At 38.6% G+C, this 19,975-nt stretch overlaps 1 protein-coding gene across 3 annotated transcripts; it reads right to left on the bottom strand.

Moving 5' to 3' along the window:
• Nucleotides 1-305: 305 nt before the first annotated feature.
• Nucleotides 306-19,082, bottom strand: LCA5 (lebercilin LCA5). 3 transcript variants are annotated; one of them, XM_056344815.1, is made up of 10 exons: nt 18,674-19,082; nt 18,366-18,575; nt 13,570-13,845; nt 10,445-10,974; nt 8,830-8,967; nt 7,460-7,556; nt 6,176-6,312; nt 4,128-4,266; nt 1,549-2,321; nt 306-661 (listed from the first exon to the last, which is right to left on the bottom strand). In XM_056344815.1, exons 3-10 carry the CDS (start codon nt 13,655-13,657, stop codon nt 620-622), a joined length of 1,944 nt encoding a protein of 647 aa, XP_056200790.1. In that variant the 5' UTR covers nt 13,658-13,845; nt 18,366-18,575; nt 18,674-19,082; the 3' UTR covers nt 306-619. The 3 variants fall into 3 exon arrangements, with proteins under 3 accessions (XP_056200790.1, XP_056200788.1, XP_056200789.1); XM_056344813.1 differs by having other exon boundaries at nt 13,459-13,845; nt 18,674-19,081; XM_056344814.1 differs by having other exon boundaries at nt 306-2,321; nt 13,459-13,845; nt 18,674-19,080.
• Nucleotides 19,083-19,975: the final 893 nt, after the last annotated feature.

The following is a 19,975-nucleotide window of genomic DNA, read 5'->3' as shown; positions in this document are numbered from 1 at the left end:
ATTGTATTCAGAGAAATCCTGACTCTAAGCATTCTGAAATCATAAGAATTCTTTTCTGTATTTTAGCATGTTTTGAATCGGGCTCAGGGGACCATACCAGAGGGGCATTTCAAAATCTGCTGTCCTACTAAGGAATGACCTTCAACTTATTTTCTGGAATGCCTCTGCTAAATCCTCCATTGGTTACCTTTTTAATGTGTGTATATGACACCATCCAGTGAGTAGCATCACTAGCAATGTTGCTACCAACTCCCCCCCAGTATCAATAACATATATAAAAAGTCAGAACTTTGTGTTAAAGATGATCTAGACACAAAAATTGTACTCATTTAATAAAACCATTTTGTTAAAAAAATTACTTAGTAATGACTGTAATTTTACATAGATGTTACCAAAAATGGCATTATATAATAAATACAATCAATATATGAGAAGAGTTAGACAAATTTGTTAGTAATGTCTACAGAAAACCTATGCAGAAGAGAGATCAGCTGTTCCTGAGTTAGTTGTTCTTCTGTTGATGTTCTTCTGAGATAACATGATGGCAGTGTAGAATATTTTCTCTCTACTTGACCCTTTGTGCTAGGTACATCTCTATCCATTTCATGACACTGATGTTTCAATGCCTTCTCCCGACACAGTTAAGAGGCTCTCCAAATGCCTGACAAAGAAGATGTCTGAGGCCTAGAAGTACTCCAAATGAAAGAGAGTTTACTGTGAGCAGCCAACAGGTTAAAACACCACACTTCCTATGCTGGCTAGCCAGAGATACCCATCTAGTAGCTGCCCCGAGTGCCAGGGCTGCCACATAAAAGCTTGCTTCCTTTCTTAGGCAACTCATTCTATAATAAAAAATAATGCTCCCCTGTGAGAAGTATAATTTTACTTAACATACCATTACACATCATTAAGTCACAAAAATTGAGAGCTATGGCAAGAGAAGGCAGAAAGCAAGCAAAGGGGAAAAGTGAGAGGAGAGGGAAAGAGAGCAAGCACACAGGGGAGCAAGAGCCAGAGGGAGCCATGAAGGCTGCGAGAGAGAGTGTGAGCAAAGGATTCAGCTGAGCGTAAGCCTTTGCAGGTCCTTCCATTCCTACGGCATCCCTACCAGCTCTGCGCTACCAAGCCTCTGGGAGCTCAAGACGCCGCAGCACGAGTCAGATGGTGCCACGTGCCAACGTCGACAGTCAGTCTGGAGCCCAAACTGGGTCAAGTCTCTTCTCAGATGGCACTGAGGCAGCCAGCCAGCACCTACCTCATCTACCAAAGTCCCTTAGGACACCTTCCCTATCCTTCTGCCGAGAAACTCACTGCCACACCTCCAAGGTCTGTATTTGGATATTATATTTTAGAAGAAACATCCTGCATATAAGTTAGGCTGTTCTATCAAAGTGCATCTTTCCTCTACACATATACCCATTTATGTAAATTACTCCTTCATAAGGCTTTACAGTGTATCTGAAATGTTTCAAATCTAATAAATATTACATGAAAATATTTTCCAGTATTTACATATGAAACATAAAAATATGATTATTGTAAAATTACTTCTTCAATTTCGTCTTCTAAAGAACCAAGGGTCTTAACTCCCAGCTTGCTTGTAGTGTGTTGCAAACGGTGTCTGTTTAGGTTTCTTCCTTCGCCAAAAAGCCCACTGTCTTCTTTTACCTTCACTTTACTGTTTTTATTGACTGGAGGAGTATTACCAAAGTTCCAATCTACGTCAAAAGGTGTTGTAACGTCATTTTTAGAAAGGTCGGTAGTGCTTCCAAAGAGTTGTTCCATTAAATTGGACTTCTTTATTTTCTTAGTATTGAAATCTGCATTTTCTTTAACATTTTCTTCTAAGTTGTCATTTTTTTGAGTAAGCCAACTCGGTCTCCCTGATCCTTTCCCAAAGGAAGGTACATAACTACCAAATGTTAACTCACCGCGTAAATCTACAGTCCTTAGATTTCGTTGCTTCTGCCCTTGTGCTCCTGTGGCATCATCCTGGCTGCCACCTACAGGAAATCCATTATTAACCTTCCCAGGAATCTCACAGAATTGGTTTGTTTTTTCTTTTTTCTCCAGGGAATCAAGTTTTCTTGCTGTATTTATGAGTGATGCTTGGGAATCAGGTTTCACGTTTTGTGTTTCTCTATCAATTTCTTGCATTTTAGCAAGTAGGAACTCTCTTTTTTGCCGCTCTTCCAGCATTTCAGTGCTTTCTCTCTCTACTTTAGGTTTGTGGTTTTCCGATTCCAGCTTTGTTTTCTCTCCTTCATCCAATAAAAAGCTGCTTTCTTTTTTCATTTTGTCATATTCTTCCCTTTCCCACTCTGCATAAAACGTTTAAACATTATTTAAAATGTTTAAGTTTTAAAATGCCTTTAGAAGATTATTTTGAAAATAATGCAAGCAAAAACCACTGAGTTTCCAATATGGTCTTCTATGCATAACATGGTTTTCCTACTGCAAAAATAAATTCTTCAGAACTTACAACTACATTCACACCAGGTTCTCTGCTTAGATATAGAAGTTTACTGTCACCTTCCAAAGGGATTAGGACATTATCCACATTTTAGAATTTTCAGAGGAATTTAATTTCTGCCAATTGCCTTTCCATTTCCTGGGTTTGAACAAAAATGATACCACATCACTGATTTTAACAGCTCTGACTTGCACAGTACTGTATTTTTCTTGTCAGCACCACTGACATTAGGACAGTTCTGGGATGTATGTTTGGGGTTTTTTTTTTCCATAAAGGGAACTACTCCTGTGAAGTTACCAGGCCAAAGCCATAGGAGTCATTACTGGTTGCGAGAAGCAAATGATTTAAAATATACTGCAACTGCTGCATACAGAAAACACCTTTACACAAGTGTCTGTGCATCACCACATGAACTCAGTGAGAGCATGTGTCTGTGCAAATGCAAATGTCAGTTTCCAGCGCTATAAACCAACGCCAAAGGTGCAAAATAGTAAGAACTTGCAGATAGAACCTGCAAATGTTTATTCATACAAGAAAAAGGAAGCTTCTCAAATATTTATCTCTTCAAAATATTTTTCTATCACGACAACAGACGTGCATTTGGCCAAAAGTTGAATATGACTACCTGGCACTTCCAACATACTGGCATTGCACTGTGAACGTTTCATTGAAATTACTGACTGACGTTTCACAAAGTTCCATGTTATCTATTGTACTTCAGATCAAGCTTACAGAAATAACTGCAACAGTTCAGTTAATATATGTAAAAAAAATTTTTGTAGCATATCATTATAAGTAAGGAGCTACCTTTCTATACATAAGGTGGGGAAAATACCAGCTTATACTGTAAGATGGGTAAGGTGGTCAAATCATCTTATTTAAAGGACGTAACAGAGCAGATTCTTTGCTTATGTGAGTTATGCACTGATGCCAGTGAAGGTAGAGGATTTACTGCTGAAAGCAGCTATAGATTTTTTAGAATTCTTCCTTGTCAACTATAATAAGTGTTACTGTTCATTAACTATAATCACTGAAAGAGTATTTTATCATGACAGGATGCAGTCCATCTAAAGTACTTTAGATTAAGAGACTTAAAATTCAGGTCATTAAGATATTGTGAAAACCAAATGAATAAAAATACAGTATTAGAATATAACAATAGAAACTGACATTTCTCAAATAGCCACACCAAATAATTCAGATAACCACAAGTGAAAGGAGAAACTACAATTTCAAATGATGCAAGTGAGGTAGATATGCACTGAAAACCCAGGCCATATTAAGGAATGCAGATTTGTTCTGCAGTAATAAAAATCTACTGCCTACCTCAGTAACACCTAGCAAGTCAGAAATAACATCAGCATTTACCTGCTATGTCATCCTTGCTTTGTAAAGCAAAATCTCTCAGGCTTCAATAATTTTTCATGGACAGCATTTTTTGCTGCTGCATACTTAATCACAGCTGAGTACAGGGCATAGATTATTCTATATTCCGTATTTTTTTCTGATTTTCTTTGCATAATATAACTGAAAATCATTTTCCACTGTAGTGATCTCTGTAAAATCATTTTGCCCTTCTCATAAGAAACTAGCAATCTCACTTAATTAGTATTCTGTGGTGTATTTTTCAGCCTTCAGCTGCCTAGTTCCTTACCATCATGAAGTTTTTGAGCCTTCTCCTCTACAGCCTGTATTTCTTGAAAACGTTTCAGTTTCTCTTCCCTTTCCATGTCTTGGTCTTGTCTTAGGAGGTCTGCTTGCTCTTTCCATCCTTTATCTTGAGTTTCTTTTTCCTGAAATAAATTAATATAAAACTGAAACTCATGGGGGAAAACAGTCAGTAAAATAAAAAAAAAAAAAAAAAAAAATCAAACAAACTTCCTATGTCGTTGTCAAATTCCATTCTTACTGCTGAACAAAAACCGGAGCAAGTCATCTAAACCAAACCAGCTTTGACAACCCAGGGGTCTGGCCCTAAAAATGTTATCTCTAGCACAGTTTTATGCAGCTGAAACAAATAATAGACAATCAACCCTATTCTGTATTACATGTTTCAGGAAAGTTGCAGGCCCGATGTTGTAAGGCGAAATTATCACTGTGTTAGGATAGCTCTCTCCTGAAGACAGAAGTTGTCTTTTTCAAGGACATTAATGGAAGACCAGACCCCATCACCTTATTTTTTTAAAAAGCAAGCAATTAGTTACCTGCTATTTCCATAATCTAATCTTCTTACTCAAGTGAATGGGTTGTAGATTCAGATTGTTTCATGGTGGTACTTAAATTTATGGAGTATTAAGTAACAAACAATGAAAAAGAAAAGTTTAATCCTGGCTGAAAAATTCAGGTAGTGACTATACATAAACATTTAAAAGGAAAGAACCTGCAGAAAAGATATTAATGTCAGCATTAAAAAAAAATCACTAATACAGAAAAGTAGTGGAAGAGAAAGCCAGCATAATCCAACATGTGGATGCTAACTTTGTAGTATTCCTTTAGAACAAAATAAGTTTCTAGATTAATACACACTTCTAAGAAAAATAAGAGAAACAGTTACCACTAAGAAAGAGAAAATATGACTATCAGCCAAAACAGCTTCAAGTATTCTCCCTTCATGTACATGATTATCATTATTATATTTTTTAAAAAAAATAACTTCATAAAGAGATGGTGGTCAAGTATTTCAAATGCTTGACTTAGAAAAATGATGAAAGCACAGGCTACCCAAATTTCATGTATGATACTTACAGCAATAGCCATACATGAACTAGAGAGGTTTATAAGAGACATTAGTTGGACCCCATGAGCTGCACTTGTACCAGCTGTATGGTTCTGTAACTCACACACCAAAAGTATACACTGGAAGAATGCATACATCAAATTACATCCACACCTACAGAACAGATTTTGGAAGAGAGAACATATGAATGAAACGGCCACAAAAAAGCTTTAGTCCTACTTCCTGGAGGAAGCCAGTCAAGACCATCCTCAGAGCATTATTTCTGACAAATAGTCCTAGCCTTACGTAATCAGAATTTGTACAATTTTTGCCAGAATCTGTGTCGCTCTGCTTTGTAATAATACCTTACAAATCTCTTCGATTTTAGCTTGAGGTCACAGAAGCATTAGCAATACTTGTAATGGTACTACTTGATAATAAAAAGGGAAATTGAAAAAGAAAAATATGCAACCATATTCACGAAGCTGGAAAAACGACAGAAGAAATACCAGCACTATAACAATAAGAAGGGTTAGATTTATGCATTGTGAAATAAATCTGCAAAGTAAAAGAAACCATCATTAAGACCAAAGCAAAAAGAGAGACAAGGCAGCCAGCACCGTTACAACAGATTGCTCAAATAAATGTTAGAAATAAAAGGGAAGAAAACCAAAATGAAGTCTTAAAAACTTCAAAGAAATTACAATGGCAGAAAAATAAATAGAGGTAATCGTTATCAGTAAGACACAGAATGTGATAAACTAAGTGTCACAAAAATGGAGTACAGTATTTCTGGACAGGAAGTTTCTCCTAGAGATCAGAATGTTTTCTATAGTCAAATTTTCTAAATATTTGTGTATTTACACATATTTTCTAAAATATGTGTAATAAATAAAAATAAATAAATAAAAAAAAAGCTCTGCATTTAAAATTCAGCCCAATAGGTGAGTTATATGGAGCAAGTCTCAGATTTTTATAGAACTCACTATTTTAGGAAGAGTCCCTTCTTTCTTGTCACCACAGGCAAGTTCTGATTCTGGAAGAAATTCTACTGGTGAGAAGTATCCACTGGTCTGTACACCTTTTGTGAGCTGTGCTCCTTTTTTAATATTTTGGTTGTTGGCTGTAGAAAATGCAAACTAATTAAATCATGTTTTCACTTGAAAATATCCCACTATATACCTACCTCTCATTTTTAATGATTTGTAGCAAACATAAAAGACAGTAATCAGAGCCAATGGGAGTGGAAAGTATTGACAAGTTTTACATACTTGTTTTCAGCATCTGTAAACGCTAATTTAAAAAAACGGCATGCAAAACATCTGCTGAAAAAATAATTAAAAATACCACCTTAAAGCTACTTATAAAGTCATTACAGCATACTGGATGTCTGTTAAAAAATCCCCACTCGTGTTACTGCTTGTCACAGAAGCTACATGTAGCAAAGCAAACACATAAAATTAAAATTCACTTGTTTGCATCTTTGAAACATATATACTTATCCCTATGGAATGACATTTTGAAATATTTGAACCTAAAATAGAGTAATTAAATAGAGAATCTATAATAAAATGAGCAGCAGACAAACTATTTGAAATGCTGGCATTAAATATTTAAAACAGTCCCATAAATTCCTGCTTCTTCTGACAAGTAGATTTTACTGATCCAGTGAAAACAGTCTGAGTATACACACAGAGACACACATACATACAACATATTTATGTGGATAGCAGAAGGCTTGAGGCTGCCTTGTCACACCAGAAGAAATCACTGCACTGATACTTTTAGAATTATGTTTTGGGACATATGTACTCTGACGAAAAAACAAGAGTGCAGCTCATCTGACAGACAGTAAATCTGAATTAGTAAAAAATAAATAAAAAACATCCCCAAAATATTCACAGCAATCAAGTTACATATTTTAAAGCCTCTGTAATTTATTGTCATGTAGACATGATCTATGATCTGTTAGAGAATTTACTAAACAATATTCCCCTCCTCCTACACCCATGAACATCTGATACGAAAGGAATTCAGAAGGCTGTTTGATGAAGTTCTGGGGTTTGGTTCTGCTGCACATACAGGATAGTGAAACAAATAATGCACCCTTCTTTGTAACCAGTGCTGTGCCGAAAGCTGTGCAAAAAAGTAAACATTCTTGAACAAGCAGTGGCAGGGTCCAACACTGAATGGCTTGAATGACATAACCTAGCAGAGTAATTTAAAAGTGTCACTATTAATTTTTCTGCTTTTATTGCTTTATACGTTACCTCTTTTTCTCTGTGTAACATCCATGTCTTTTCTTGGTGACAGTTTCAACATACGATTAGCATATATATTTTTTGCTTCAAGTTCTCGTTCTTTTTCCTGTGAATGAGACAGGCAAGTATAACAGTGAGTTACTAAATTTCATTTACCAGTCATTAACAAAGATGTAAATTGACTTCAAAATATATGTTGTAAATAGCAACAAAGTAATCAATAGTTACACACACTGGTTTAAGGAGAAAAATCACATTCCTAACTTTGTTTATGCTATGAGAAAGCACATAGAGCCTTCCCCCCAAAAAACTCACTAGCAAACTGTTTGGTAAGGGGAGGCGGGGAAGCATCTCTGCAGTGAAAAATCACTAAATGCCAATGCTTCCACATACATGAATAAGACTTACAGTGTATGTATAGATCGCGTAACTGAATTTTCAGAATTGTAAATAGTTAAACATTTCAATGCCAGCGATGCTACTTGTCGTAAGGCACGTCAGTACCATGGAGCAGAGGCCCACTGCATCATGAGGTAGAGACATACTCTTCTTTCATAACATTTATTGAATAGATAATAAATAAATTTTAAAAAAGAGCAGTGAGTTATCAGAAATCATCTAATAATGAAAATATTTTCAAAATATTAAAATCTTCACTAACAAATGAGGCTTAAAACACTGTAAACAAGTAAGTTTTAGAGTTAATGCTACTGCTACTTGCTGATAGCTAGTAAGGTGGTAAACTGGTGCACCTCCATTATAGAAGTATGTTTGAGACTTGGGGTTTTGAAGGAAATTCACCTAGAAATTAAGTGTTTTAGCTCAAGTCTTATATAATATTTTTTTTTTCTAAAGATAAACTGACTAGGCAGAACAAAATACTTTCAGTCCTCAAATGTACAAATCTAGGCAATGATGGGGTGGTGGGATGCAAAGAAACCTTTGCTCAAATTTAGCAACACGCATCGATATCACAAATACATGAAATTAATCTTTACATAAACCTACTGTAATTCAAGTACATCAGTAACACAAAGCACTGTATATACCTGCAGATTTTATTTTAAATTCAAGCCTTCCAAACCTAATTTTCCAATAGATCTTGTGGCTTAATTTCAACGCTTGGCTATGTACTTGACCTTGTTTTCTTAACTAGTCTAACAATAATGATTAACATAGAGACATTCCTGTTATAAACACTGTAGGGTCAGAGCACAGAACATTTTAATTTAAAGCAGGAAAAGAACTTAGATGTGGTATGTAATTAAGTACATATCAGAGAGTGCGGTCACTGGTAAACTACTCAAACCTCATTACAGATACTTCCAAAGATAAAATGCCAGAACACAGCTAGTAACCCGTATTGCTTCACATTTTACCTTCAGCTTCTGATTTAGTTGCTGAAGCTCTTCTTGGAGCGCTCTGTTTTCTTCTTGAGCCTCAAACATCTTTTTTTTCTTTGACTGTAACTCTCGCTGAAAACTGCTACCAGTTAATTCAAGATTTTTTTCCAGATCCTTCAATTAAAACAAAACAATTTTTTTTAACAACTGAAGTAATTTTTTTATAGTCAAATTACTTCAATAAAATTACAGAAAACCAGCATCTTTGAATCAGATATTGGCTCCAGCATTGCTGTAACACTGAATACATTTAAACCCTTAATCTTAACTTTGAGGGGGCAGACAGAGCACCTGCAGATGCTGCAGCTCATCCTTCCAGAGTATCGAGAGGTGATTTGAGGACGTAATAGGAACACACACAATGTTCTGCAAGGCTTTTGGCACAGTGGAACTCCAGATCTCAAGACAAATCTCAAACTGATGGTTAAGAAACAGAATACCTCCCTGGAAGTGGTGCAGGATTAGAAGGAAGACGACAAGAAATACTTTTTAACCGTTCTACTAGAAACAAATCTGTGATTGTGGTTTCATTTACATACCCTCATCTTGCAATAGCTGTTTTAAGTGAAGCTATAATGATAAGACAAAAGTAGAAGAAAATCCCTTATTTTTTAGAGCATGATTCATTTTAACATTATCCCGTACTACAGATGCCGAAATACCTGATTGTAAAACTACAAATGCCAGATGGTGACACTACAGGGTGAGGTGATTTGGGTAACTCAGCTGTTTATACCTTGGTATCTTGGTATTTATTTTATGAAAGCTTAGTTTCCAGTTTAATCCTTTGGATTTCCAGATCTATTATGTCTATAAAGTAATTTAGGTTTAATTACTAATATAGAGACCACACTTTCACACCATTTTAATGATGAACATAATTCCAGCTAAAAATGGTATTGCATACAACTACCAACAGCTTAATAGTGCTAACACAGTTATTTTGAAGTTATTTTTTAGATATGTTTACAATGTAGACATGTTTAGACGTTTTTACAAAAATTTAAAGATTTTTTCTGAACAAAATTAAAATACATTGCACAAAATCTCTAACGTGGATACCCATAAAATGTTCTAAAGCTCATTTTGGTTTTTTTTTTAGTTCAACCCTCAGATGTGCAGAACAGCAGACAATCAAACGCTGTATGAATGCAGTTCACAAAACTGAAAAAAAGCTGATATGTATGTTGTTTAGAATTTTAATATACAGTTCCCTAAATACCCAGGAAATATTCAACAATTGCTTCCCCTCCGAGAGGATAAATTAGATAGCGTAAGGTTGTACTATAGCTGCATGCATTTCTGAAGTGTTCTTATAACTAAATAAAAGAACAAATCTACAGTATATATTCTGACGAAATATACTTAATCTGTAACCAGATGTCTGAATGCACAACTACTGTAATGTAACTATATAATGACCTTGGAAATAATTTACTTGATGCTACTTATGTGTAAAAAAATAAAATAATAGAAGGAATCTCTTTGCTCCACAACTGTGAAAAACAATACAATTCATGAAACTCATTATGGTAAAAAAGAGCTGTACCAGAATTTCTTACAAAAAAAAAAAAAAAAGAAGTCATCTCACCTTAATTCTTTTTTCACTGTCCTCTAGCCTGCTCTCTGCATAGGCTAGTTTCTTTGCCAGGTCATCTCTTTCCACAAGGTGCTTCTCTGCAGACAGCTTTTTCAGTTTCTGCAAGACGGTTTTTGTTCTGTACAGTTCATCTTCCGATTCTTTCAGCCGTCTCTCATTTGCACGCTCTCTCTCTTGAGATTTTCGTAGGCGCTCCCTTAATATTCTAATCTCATTGTTGTGCCGAGCAAGGAGCTGAGAGATTTCATTTTCCGTATCTTCAAACTTATTCAAGGCTTTCTCCTGCCTGTGCTGAAGCCTCTTCAGCACCCTGTTTTCCTTCTGCAGCTCATCTAGTTTGATGTGGAGTTCAGTCAGTTCATTTCGGAGCTCATTGATTTTCAGCAGCCTAGCAGCAAGAACTCTTTTTGTAACAAGATCTATATCTTTTGCAGGAGAATCCCTAGTGAGGCTCTGAGAACGGAAACCCAACTGTGTCCCTCTTTTCGTTGGTGCATATTTGGAACCCAATTTCTTCGTGGCTATGAGAGGAAAAATAAAAAAGCATGTTTACTCTAAGACAATGCAGTTTGCCTATTCAGACATCCTTCCTGGAATAAAGCTCTGCCTGAAACAAATTTACAATACTTAGTAGAGACTGCAGCCTTCAAACCAGACAATAATAGGCATATATACAATAGACTTATGCTCCTTTTGATAGATTAAAATAGATAGATTAAAAAAAATAATGGAGATTTATGTCTGTGATCTACCGTAAAAATGCAGCCATCAATATAGGACCATTGTAAAGTAATCATCTGCAAATCATATCAGAAATAGTCTTATTTTGTTAATATTTGATATCATTTATTAAAATGTTTTAGAAATACTATACTCTTATGCACATAATATTACCAAATGCTTTTAAAATGGCAACAATTAGCTGAGCGCTAGCTAGTTATGTATTATGCAAGATGTAATTCTCTCAGACAAATGCAGTAGTATTTTCAAATCCAGCTGCCATGCTTACAGACAAAACACCAGATTTCAAAGGCTCAATGCAAAAAGCCTCCAAAGCAAAATTATAAATCCCATGAAAATTCAGTCCTCCCCTGAATAATTTTTTCTTGTATCACAAGTTATTTTCCACACAGCATTATTTGATTACTAGTATGCATCACCCGTGTTCCTATTCGATATTATTTTATTATCATCCCCACAGATAAAAGCTAAACATTTTGTTTCTATCTTATTTGCCTCTCAAGCCACACTCAAAGAACGAAGCATATAATCCACCAAAATATCTCTTTAAACAACTGAATATATAGAGAGCGCATAATTCATTAAGATATATCAGTGTTTGGAAGAAACATACTGAGCAGCAGCTTATAATACAGGCTTGAAAGCCAGGATACAGCAACTGCAGTTACCTATGCACAGACTGTGAGTGTGTGTGAAAGCAAATTCTTCCTCCCCTTTGGCGCTCACCATGTTTCTGTCCTACAGAGAATATTTTACAGCAAAAATAAAAGCTTTAAAACATCTTCCTGTAATTTCCTCTAAACATTTTGCACAAATCCTCATTCATTTTCTGCTTGATGCTCATTTTTTCCACAGCTCGGGCAAACAACAGAGGGTGTTTTTTTCCTTTAAAAAGAACACTTAATGTCACATTCAGGTGTGAAAAGATTATCTAATACATGCACTGCAGGAATGATGCCATTCCTATCACCAGCTAAGGGAATTCCCATTAACCCTAGATTTCCAGCTCCTTCAAGAATTTCTCCGGATTTAGGGCAGAACAGAAAATTCCAACACGAATTTTGAACTTTGACCATATAGTTAAACTGGGGAACACCATCTTTCAAGAACAACATGATATTCACACTACCTTCATGTAATAATTATATTCCATTCTGGCTATGTAATCAAAGAACTAGTCATTCACTTGCTCCCTCCAAATTAACACAGTGGAACTGCAGTTTTTGTTTCCCAGACAGCTAACGCATGACCGCTATGGAGAAGATGCCGCTTCTGAACACAGAGAAGCTTAGCAAAACACCAGCTGCACTAGGACACCAACACTGTCAAGGACCTGAAGGGTTACATTCCCTGGGCAAACTCATTATCTAAGGTCAGACCTTCTGGCATACTCTAGATCATAATGTTGACCAAATTATACATACCAAGCACTTACGAATGAAATTGTGCACTTGCCCAGGAAAGGCAGGATATGCTCTGACTTCACCAGAAAATGTGTGCCATCATTTAGAACAAGCTCTCAAAGCATGGCAGAAAGACTTCACATCTCTACTACAGCCCAGGACCTGTATAACCGTTCTCTCCCTTTTTGCAGGGATATTCACTTCCCCACAGTCTCAATCAAGAAAGCAGCTTATGCAGGTGAGGTGTGTGTGAGGGAGCTCAAAGGGGAGCTATTTCATCTCAAACTGGAGATATTTTACCCTTAGAGAATGACCTGAAAAAACTATTTTGAATTTTCACATGAACCTAACTTTCAGCAAACACATTTTCTCCCTCTTGCCACATTGGTTTTTTTTTTTTGTTTGGCGAAAGCACACAGTATTACACTGTAAAGCTTAGTCAACTAGATTTCCACAAGAGAGTTATCTTTAGGGTATTTTGTCAGAGAAATGTTAACAACTGTCTCTCCTACAGGCTGCATAGTAAAGACTTGCCTTGGGTCCTTGGCCTTGAGGTTTCTGTCAAAGGCAAAAAGAAGCATGATTCAACAAGAGGCTAGTATATGAGCCATGTTAATTTATTAAGAGAAATATGAATAATTCTCAAAATCACCAAAAATCCTCCTTATGCAGGAACAGATTAATTTCAGCCTTCAACTGAGTAGTTTCAGTCTACCTGACTATGCTACTACCTGCAGCATAATTCACATGAACCTTATTTGTAGATTCTCGTAACACTAGTTCCCCACTTTTATTTCAGCTTTCAAAGATAATTAACTCTTTGGAGCAGTTACAAAGCAGCCATTTCTGCTTTCTACCTACCTTGGTAGTGCACAAGGCTGTTTGAAGTTTGTGGTTTGTAATCTCTTTTTTCTTGGCTTGTAGATGGATAGCTTACTGTTGGCGACTGGTCAGATGAATGAGAAGCATTACCTTCATCTGAATAATAGGAGTCACTGTTTTTATCCCCATTTGATTTCTTGTCGTGTTCAGAATCTGGGCTTCTTATCCTTTCTCCCATTTTTCAGATTTAATGGTTTTCCAGATCCTTCTCAAAAACTGTTCATTTTGACACAAAGGTCTTTCAGTTGTCACAATGGCAGCAGCTGGATTATTTCCTTGGGTTTACCATCTTCATCTCCAAAGCATGAGATCTTTGTGGTTCAGTTTAGCAAACAGTAGTTATTCTATCATTCAGAATCTATTTTTCTGTAACAATTTAGAGAGAGAGAAAAAGCAACAATGGTTTTGCTGTTTAGTTAAGAAAGAAAGGTAAAAACCCTGTAAAATGACTTAGGATGCCTATAACCTTATGCCACATGCCGTGCTACATTAGCCTTATTACTTATATTAAATGTGACAGACATCACTCTACGAATGCTACTAGTGCCTCAAACTACTGAGTGTAATACTTCACCCCCGAAAGAGAAATCATAAAATTAATGCAGCTCAATCTAGAACAGTAAGTTACTCCCAGGTTAGAGAGGGGGAAAGCACTGGATAACAAAACAAGCAAAAGTTTGATACAATTCAGGAAACTAAATGTATTTCAAACTAAATGAATTAACAGCTTACTCATGCGACTGGAATTAAGATTATTTGTAGAACTTGACTAAATCTTCCATATCTCAATTTCTGACACTCCAGTGATGTTAAATAATGGGCTTGAAAATCAGTTGTCCCATTTGTCTGGAGGACAGTCTGCCCCTAACCACGAATGAGACTGTACCTACGTATCACAGTCTTTGTCCTGGAAAACACCCTACAACATCTAGTGTTTCATGCCTTCAAGAACAGTCAGGAGCATACACATTTGTGTCACATGCTTTATAGGAAAAGGCAAATATACGCTTTTGGGGTTTTTTATATCTGGCGAGATCACACTGCTGGTACATGGTAAACATTACATCAGCAGCAGGTATAAAACAAGAAGGGCTACTCCTGCAGCCTGTCTTTTGATGTAAACTGAAAAATCCCCTAACCTCAAGGTAAAATCACCTTATTTTGCATTTCTGGAGACAGTTCCTGAAAATACAATGGAGCAAATACATAAAAAAGTTTCCTCACTTTCTCAGTCAAAAGAATTTTCTCATCAGTTTCGAAAGTATTTTATTGACTATGCTCAGCCTCCTATGTCTTTTGTTTCTCACCACTCCTCACAGCTCTCAAGTTTATTTCACCATCTAACTCCCTTCAAACCAACTTCAAGACATTAAGCCTCTAATGGGTGAATAAACAGGACTTGGATCAGAGCCCATCAGTTCTGACTGTTGAACAACATCAGCTCCTAGCCCATTTCTAAGTAGCAAAGCAAACTACACATAAAAATTGAGCATCTTTCAATCAAAATTCCCCTATGCTGCAGGGCATACAACAAACCTGTAAACGAGCTGTCAATTCTTCACTATGTTATTTCCCAATAAAATAAATTTAGCATGCTTCTCTACCTTCTATTCCACTGTCAATACATACAGAATTGCATAGCCAAGCAGAACAGAAATGTCAGCTACCAAGACAGTTTTCATTACAAATTCAAGCTTTCTGGCCCAGTTCATTGTTAGCACAACTCTGTCTCCAGTGACTGATACACAGGCAGAGTTTTGGGGACAGACTGTTCTCTTACCAGGTGCACAGGCAAGACTGCATCAGCTCTGTCTACACAGGACAGATTCCCAGGGAATGCAAGAAACATAAAATAAAATATAAACTAATATACTTATATGAAAATACTAAAACAATATAACAGTAGTACTCTGGAGGGCTGTAACACAGTCCTTATATTATTACAGTCATCGTGTCTGAAAAAAAAAGTTAAAAAACAGTTGTTGCGTCTGTAACCCACACAAAGTATGGTGTCATTGCTTAAGCCACAGGCTTCGTTTCCAGCTAACAACATAGGCCACAAAATTCGTCAGACTTTGTCTGAACTCATCTTGGGTGCCTGGAGCTTTGCTACAGCTCATTTAGCAGCAACAAAATTAGTTAACAACCAGGGAACTTACCTATATCGGTTTTAGCTTTTTGCTCAGCTTTGTACAATTGTCTAGCATCTACTGTTACATTTATGTTTATAACTAACAGACAGCAATAACAAGCAGTTATACTGTGCAGACTGAACTATCTACAACGCTTGCAAAAATGCAGCATTAGTAAGTAGTACAGGCATGGGTTGACTACAGGGGCCTAAAAGAACAAACACAGGACAACATCGGGCCCCTAAGCTGTAACATCTCACTCACACTCAATTAGTGGCATCAACAGGATGCAGTCTTGTGTTATTGGTAAAACCAGTTTTATAGGTAACACATAGAACAAAGAATGAGTTCTACGTAAAACACATCACACGTAGTAAACTGAGATGTAATGTGGAACCATGAATCAATCAATAGAACAGAATAAAGAGCAAGGTGCATAGTGTGTTAACAAGTATATAAAAATGATCCCAAAAGGACCCAAGGCAAAGAGGAAGAAGCCATCCCCCATTCTCCTCCCACCATGGAAGGATCTGGGATGCTGATGACTTGCTGTAAAGTCTTCCCTCTATCAGTTGAAGCCAGTTAAGTCCCGGAGAGAGAGTGAGTGGGTGAAGACAGCACCAAAGAAAGGGTTTGGTACTAGAGTTTGTGCCTGTATCACTGTAACCATATATGGCTTGACCTGTGTAATACTAAGTCTTTTATTAGACTGTTAAGATTTTTATTAGACTAACGATCAATTGTTGGCTCTGCAATTAAGATGTGCTCCTTGTTTTACTTATAACAACATATGTATGTTGTTTTACATATAACAACATGAATAAAAAAATCTGGCAGGAATTCAAGCAACCTAGACTATTACTTGGATCCAAGACTGTCCCAGGACCACAGGGGCACATGTGGCATCCAGAGTTCTGGACTTGTAGGGTGGGCACATCAGTGTTAGTGGCACCATCACATCTAGAGGTGTTAATCTAGCCCTGTGTGGAGGCAGGGATTACTCTATGGGGCAAATATCTTTCAACAATGTAAATATAGCCAAGATACACCCAAATTTTATCCGCCTTCAGGACACAGAAGGACAGAAATAAATCATCATGCACAGACTTTTTCTTGAGATGAAAACAAGTATGAATAAAGACTACGTTTAGGGAAAACATAAATGCCTACAGTTCAATCATCAAGATGTCTAATTATATATATATATAAAACAAGAACATTTGCTTTCACTTAGTGACTTAAAGCTGATCAGTTATAGTCCCACAAGTGTTCACTGAAGAGGCGACAATCTTTTTGAAGAATGCTTTTGATAACTCAGTATATTTAAAACAGACAAATTATAAGAAATGGAGGATTAGAATTAACCATTACTTCTGTACTGGATATTCCCTACTTTTAAGAATATTTTGCCAAGTATCATTTTGACATACAGCAACATAAACGAACAGTAATTTTTGATGCATTCTGGAAGTACTTTGAAAAGCAATGGACTGAAAACAAATTAAGAAAGGTGAACCAATAAAAGCTCCCTTGAGGAATCACCAAAAACATTTTCTGAATCTTCAAATGGTTTTCAGTTTTATACATTGGTAATATTACCGTATTTTCCATACAACACGGGAAACCTTAGCCTGTCAAGTCTTGCCAAATTCAGTTTTCCACCAGTTTATAATGTAATTTGATTAACCCAAAGAATGTAAGTTTATCTTGAGAAAAATTAATCACTAGGATATCTGAGTTTTACTTGAGTTAGCCTAAGGACCATCTAATTAAGAAACACTTTGGTTCACTTGACTTTTCAATTGTTACCAGCTAGTCTCAGTTGATTATAAAACAAGTTCAACTCATGTAAGTAAGATCCTCAAAGACATCTATTTTCCCCTCCTACATTTAATAAGTTTGTGAGGAATGAAACATCATGGGTTAGCAGTGGGTCTACTAAGCTCCATGACTACCACCAAAACCCCAACCCTCTCCCCTGCCAAAAGGCCCATGCATACTTTTCAAAGCCTAATGCAACAAGATCAGATTAGTAAAGAATGGCTGAAGTAAAGCTGAGATTTGTGCAAACTTTGGAAACAGTTTAGTTTCCAGAATTTCAAACTCCTTCACTTCAGCAATTTCTATCTGTTATTTACATATTTTATACTGAAAACATGCTCATTAATACAAAAACCAGTCAAGCTCCAGGTTGCTGCAAAGGACATAACAGACAAAATAGAGAATACAAAACAACTGCAGTGATGACAGAATACTGTCTCTCTGTAACTTCCAAGTAAATCACAGAAATGCAAACTGAAGTACTCTATTACAGGTATTACACAATAAAGAGAAAGGAAAGTTACTCAGTAATTCTTTTCTCACAGTACACCCTGAGCTTAGTTCTGTAATGCAAGACTCATAAAACTTTTGAAGTCCTTTTCAATCTTAATACCTTTCTAAGACCAGGGGAAGCTAGATGCTTTTACTCGCCACCACACAACCCCCGAGTACAAATGCTGACCTCTAACGGTCCACTCTGTTTCTCCACCTATTCGGAGAGAGGAACAGAGCAAGAAAGAACCAGCTTCAGACAAGTACAAAAGCATCAATCCAAATTACTACAGTTCTGAACTTACGAACAAAGAATAACTTAAAACGAAATTAACCTCCCTCCTCCTTCTTCCAATCATCTTTCTTACATCCAAATACTGTCGTTTTTCCAGAAAGAGATGAGCAAAAGAATTTACTTTTATCATATCAAAACATACTTACCGATAAGGCTTCACTGAGGAGCAAATATTTTATTAGGGAAGCTTTCTGCAGTTGCTGGCTTGACTGAATGCATTTCTTCTTGGCTTACCAGCTTTTGCAGTAATACTTAGTGTTACTTTTATCAGCTGATCTCAAAATGAAAAAGTTGCTGAAAGTCCCAGGCAAGAGATGAGAAAGCGGTAGTCCCAATAGGCAACGCGCAGGCCAGTCCTACAACCAGGAAAAGAGATTACGTTTTCTAAATCCCCCACCGAGGAGGGGATTCATGGTTCCCGTTCCCACCTCCACCCCGGGGTGTGCAGACTTACCTAGCTCAGCTTAGCCCCGAAAGCAGCTCTCCGGCTCCCAAAGCGTAAGTAACTTTTCCATCACTGGGAACAAGTTCCTAAAGAACGTAGCAAATATTATCTTTAATTAACACTTTTTAAAACAAGGAACGATTACACGCGAGAGCACGTTTCCAGTGCAATCATTTAACCTACAACAAATGACTTCTGAGGAAAGGGGCTCAGCTCGCGCGGCCCGTACGCCGCTTTTGGTTAGAGCCGCTGCCTGACACCCGCCGGGCCCGGCACACTGCCCCCCCCGTGGCCGAGCTGCGCCGCGGAAGCCCCAGGGCCCAGCCGCCGGCCCCGCTGCCTGCCCTGCCCCGGGACCGAGCCGGTCAGCCCGGCCCACACCGCCCGTCGGCAGCAAGATCCGCAGCCGCGGACCCGAGCACACACACACACACACACACCCCGGGGCCTCGGCCTAGGCCCCGCTCCCAACCCCCACAGCCCCCGTGCACATTCCCCCGGCGCGGCCCTGTCCTGCCCCCCGGCTCCTCCCTCCGCCCGGCGATACCCCCACCGGCCCCGGCGCGGCCCCGCCCCGCACCAGCGGTACGTGCCTGCGGCTCGGCGGACGCGCCGGCGGTTGGCCACGCTACTCTTAAAGGGGCCGCCGCGGCGCGCGCGGGGCTAGTGTCAACTGCTTGCCGAGCAACGGGGCGGTGGAGGCGGCAGGCTCTCGTCGTCACCCATTGGCTGCCCGCCCTGCCAGTTCGACGGCGCGCGGCGGGTACCAGCGGCTGATTGGTACGAGAGGCTGGCGGCAGCCGAGGTGGAACCTCTCTTCCCATTGGCGGGACGCTACATCCTGGCTGCCGATTGGTTGGGTGCTGCGCGGGGGACGTGAGGGGGGCTCAACCCGCGGGCGCTGCCAGCGTCCCGCGATGCCGCGGCGGCGGCTCCAGGTGGCGGCGGAGGGCGGGCCGGGCTGGGCCGGGCGCGGGGCGGGGGTGGCCTCCCCGAGGCCGACAGGCTCCGAGGCCCTGCCTTGCCGCCACCATCTTGGTTTTGTAGGGAGCTCTGTGTGTGTAATCGAGGGAGGCGTTAGGTGCGGCCTGGGAGCGGAGCCCGGGAGGGCGGGTGGGGGCGCGGCCCGCACGTGTGCCAGCGCCCGGCATCGGCAGTGAGCCACCCCCCTCATAACCCCTCCGAGGAGTGGGAGCGAGGGAGACCCTGGGTGGGCTCGGGCACTCACTGACACTTAGGGTTTGAAAATGAGGCTTTGGGTCAAAGCAACATCTGGGAGTAACGACTGATCAGAGATGAGAGCAAAAGCGG

This window comes from Falco biarmicus, chromosome 6, assembly GCF_023638135.1.
Source record: "Falco biarmicus isolate bFalBia1 chromosome 6, bFalBia1.pri, whole genome shotgun sequence".
NCBI classification, from domain to species: domain Eukaryota; kingdom Metazoa; phylum Chordata; class Aves; order Falconiformes; family Falconidae; genus Falco; species Falco biarmicus.
This window is presented reverse-complemented; position numbering and strand designations above follow the sequence as displayed.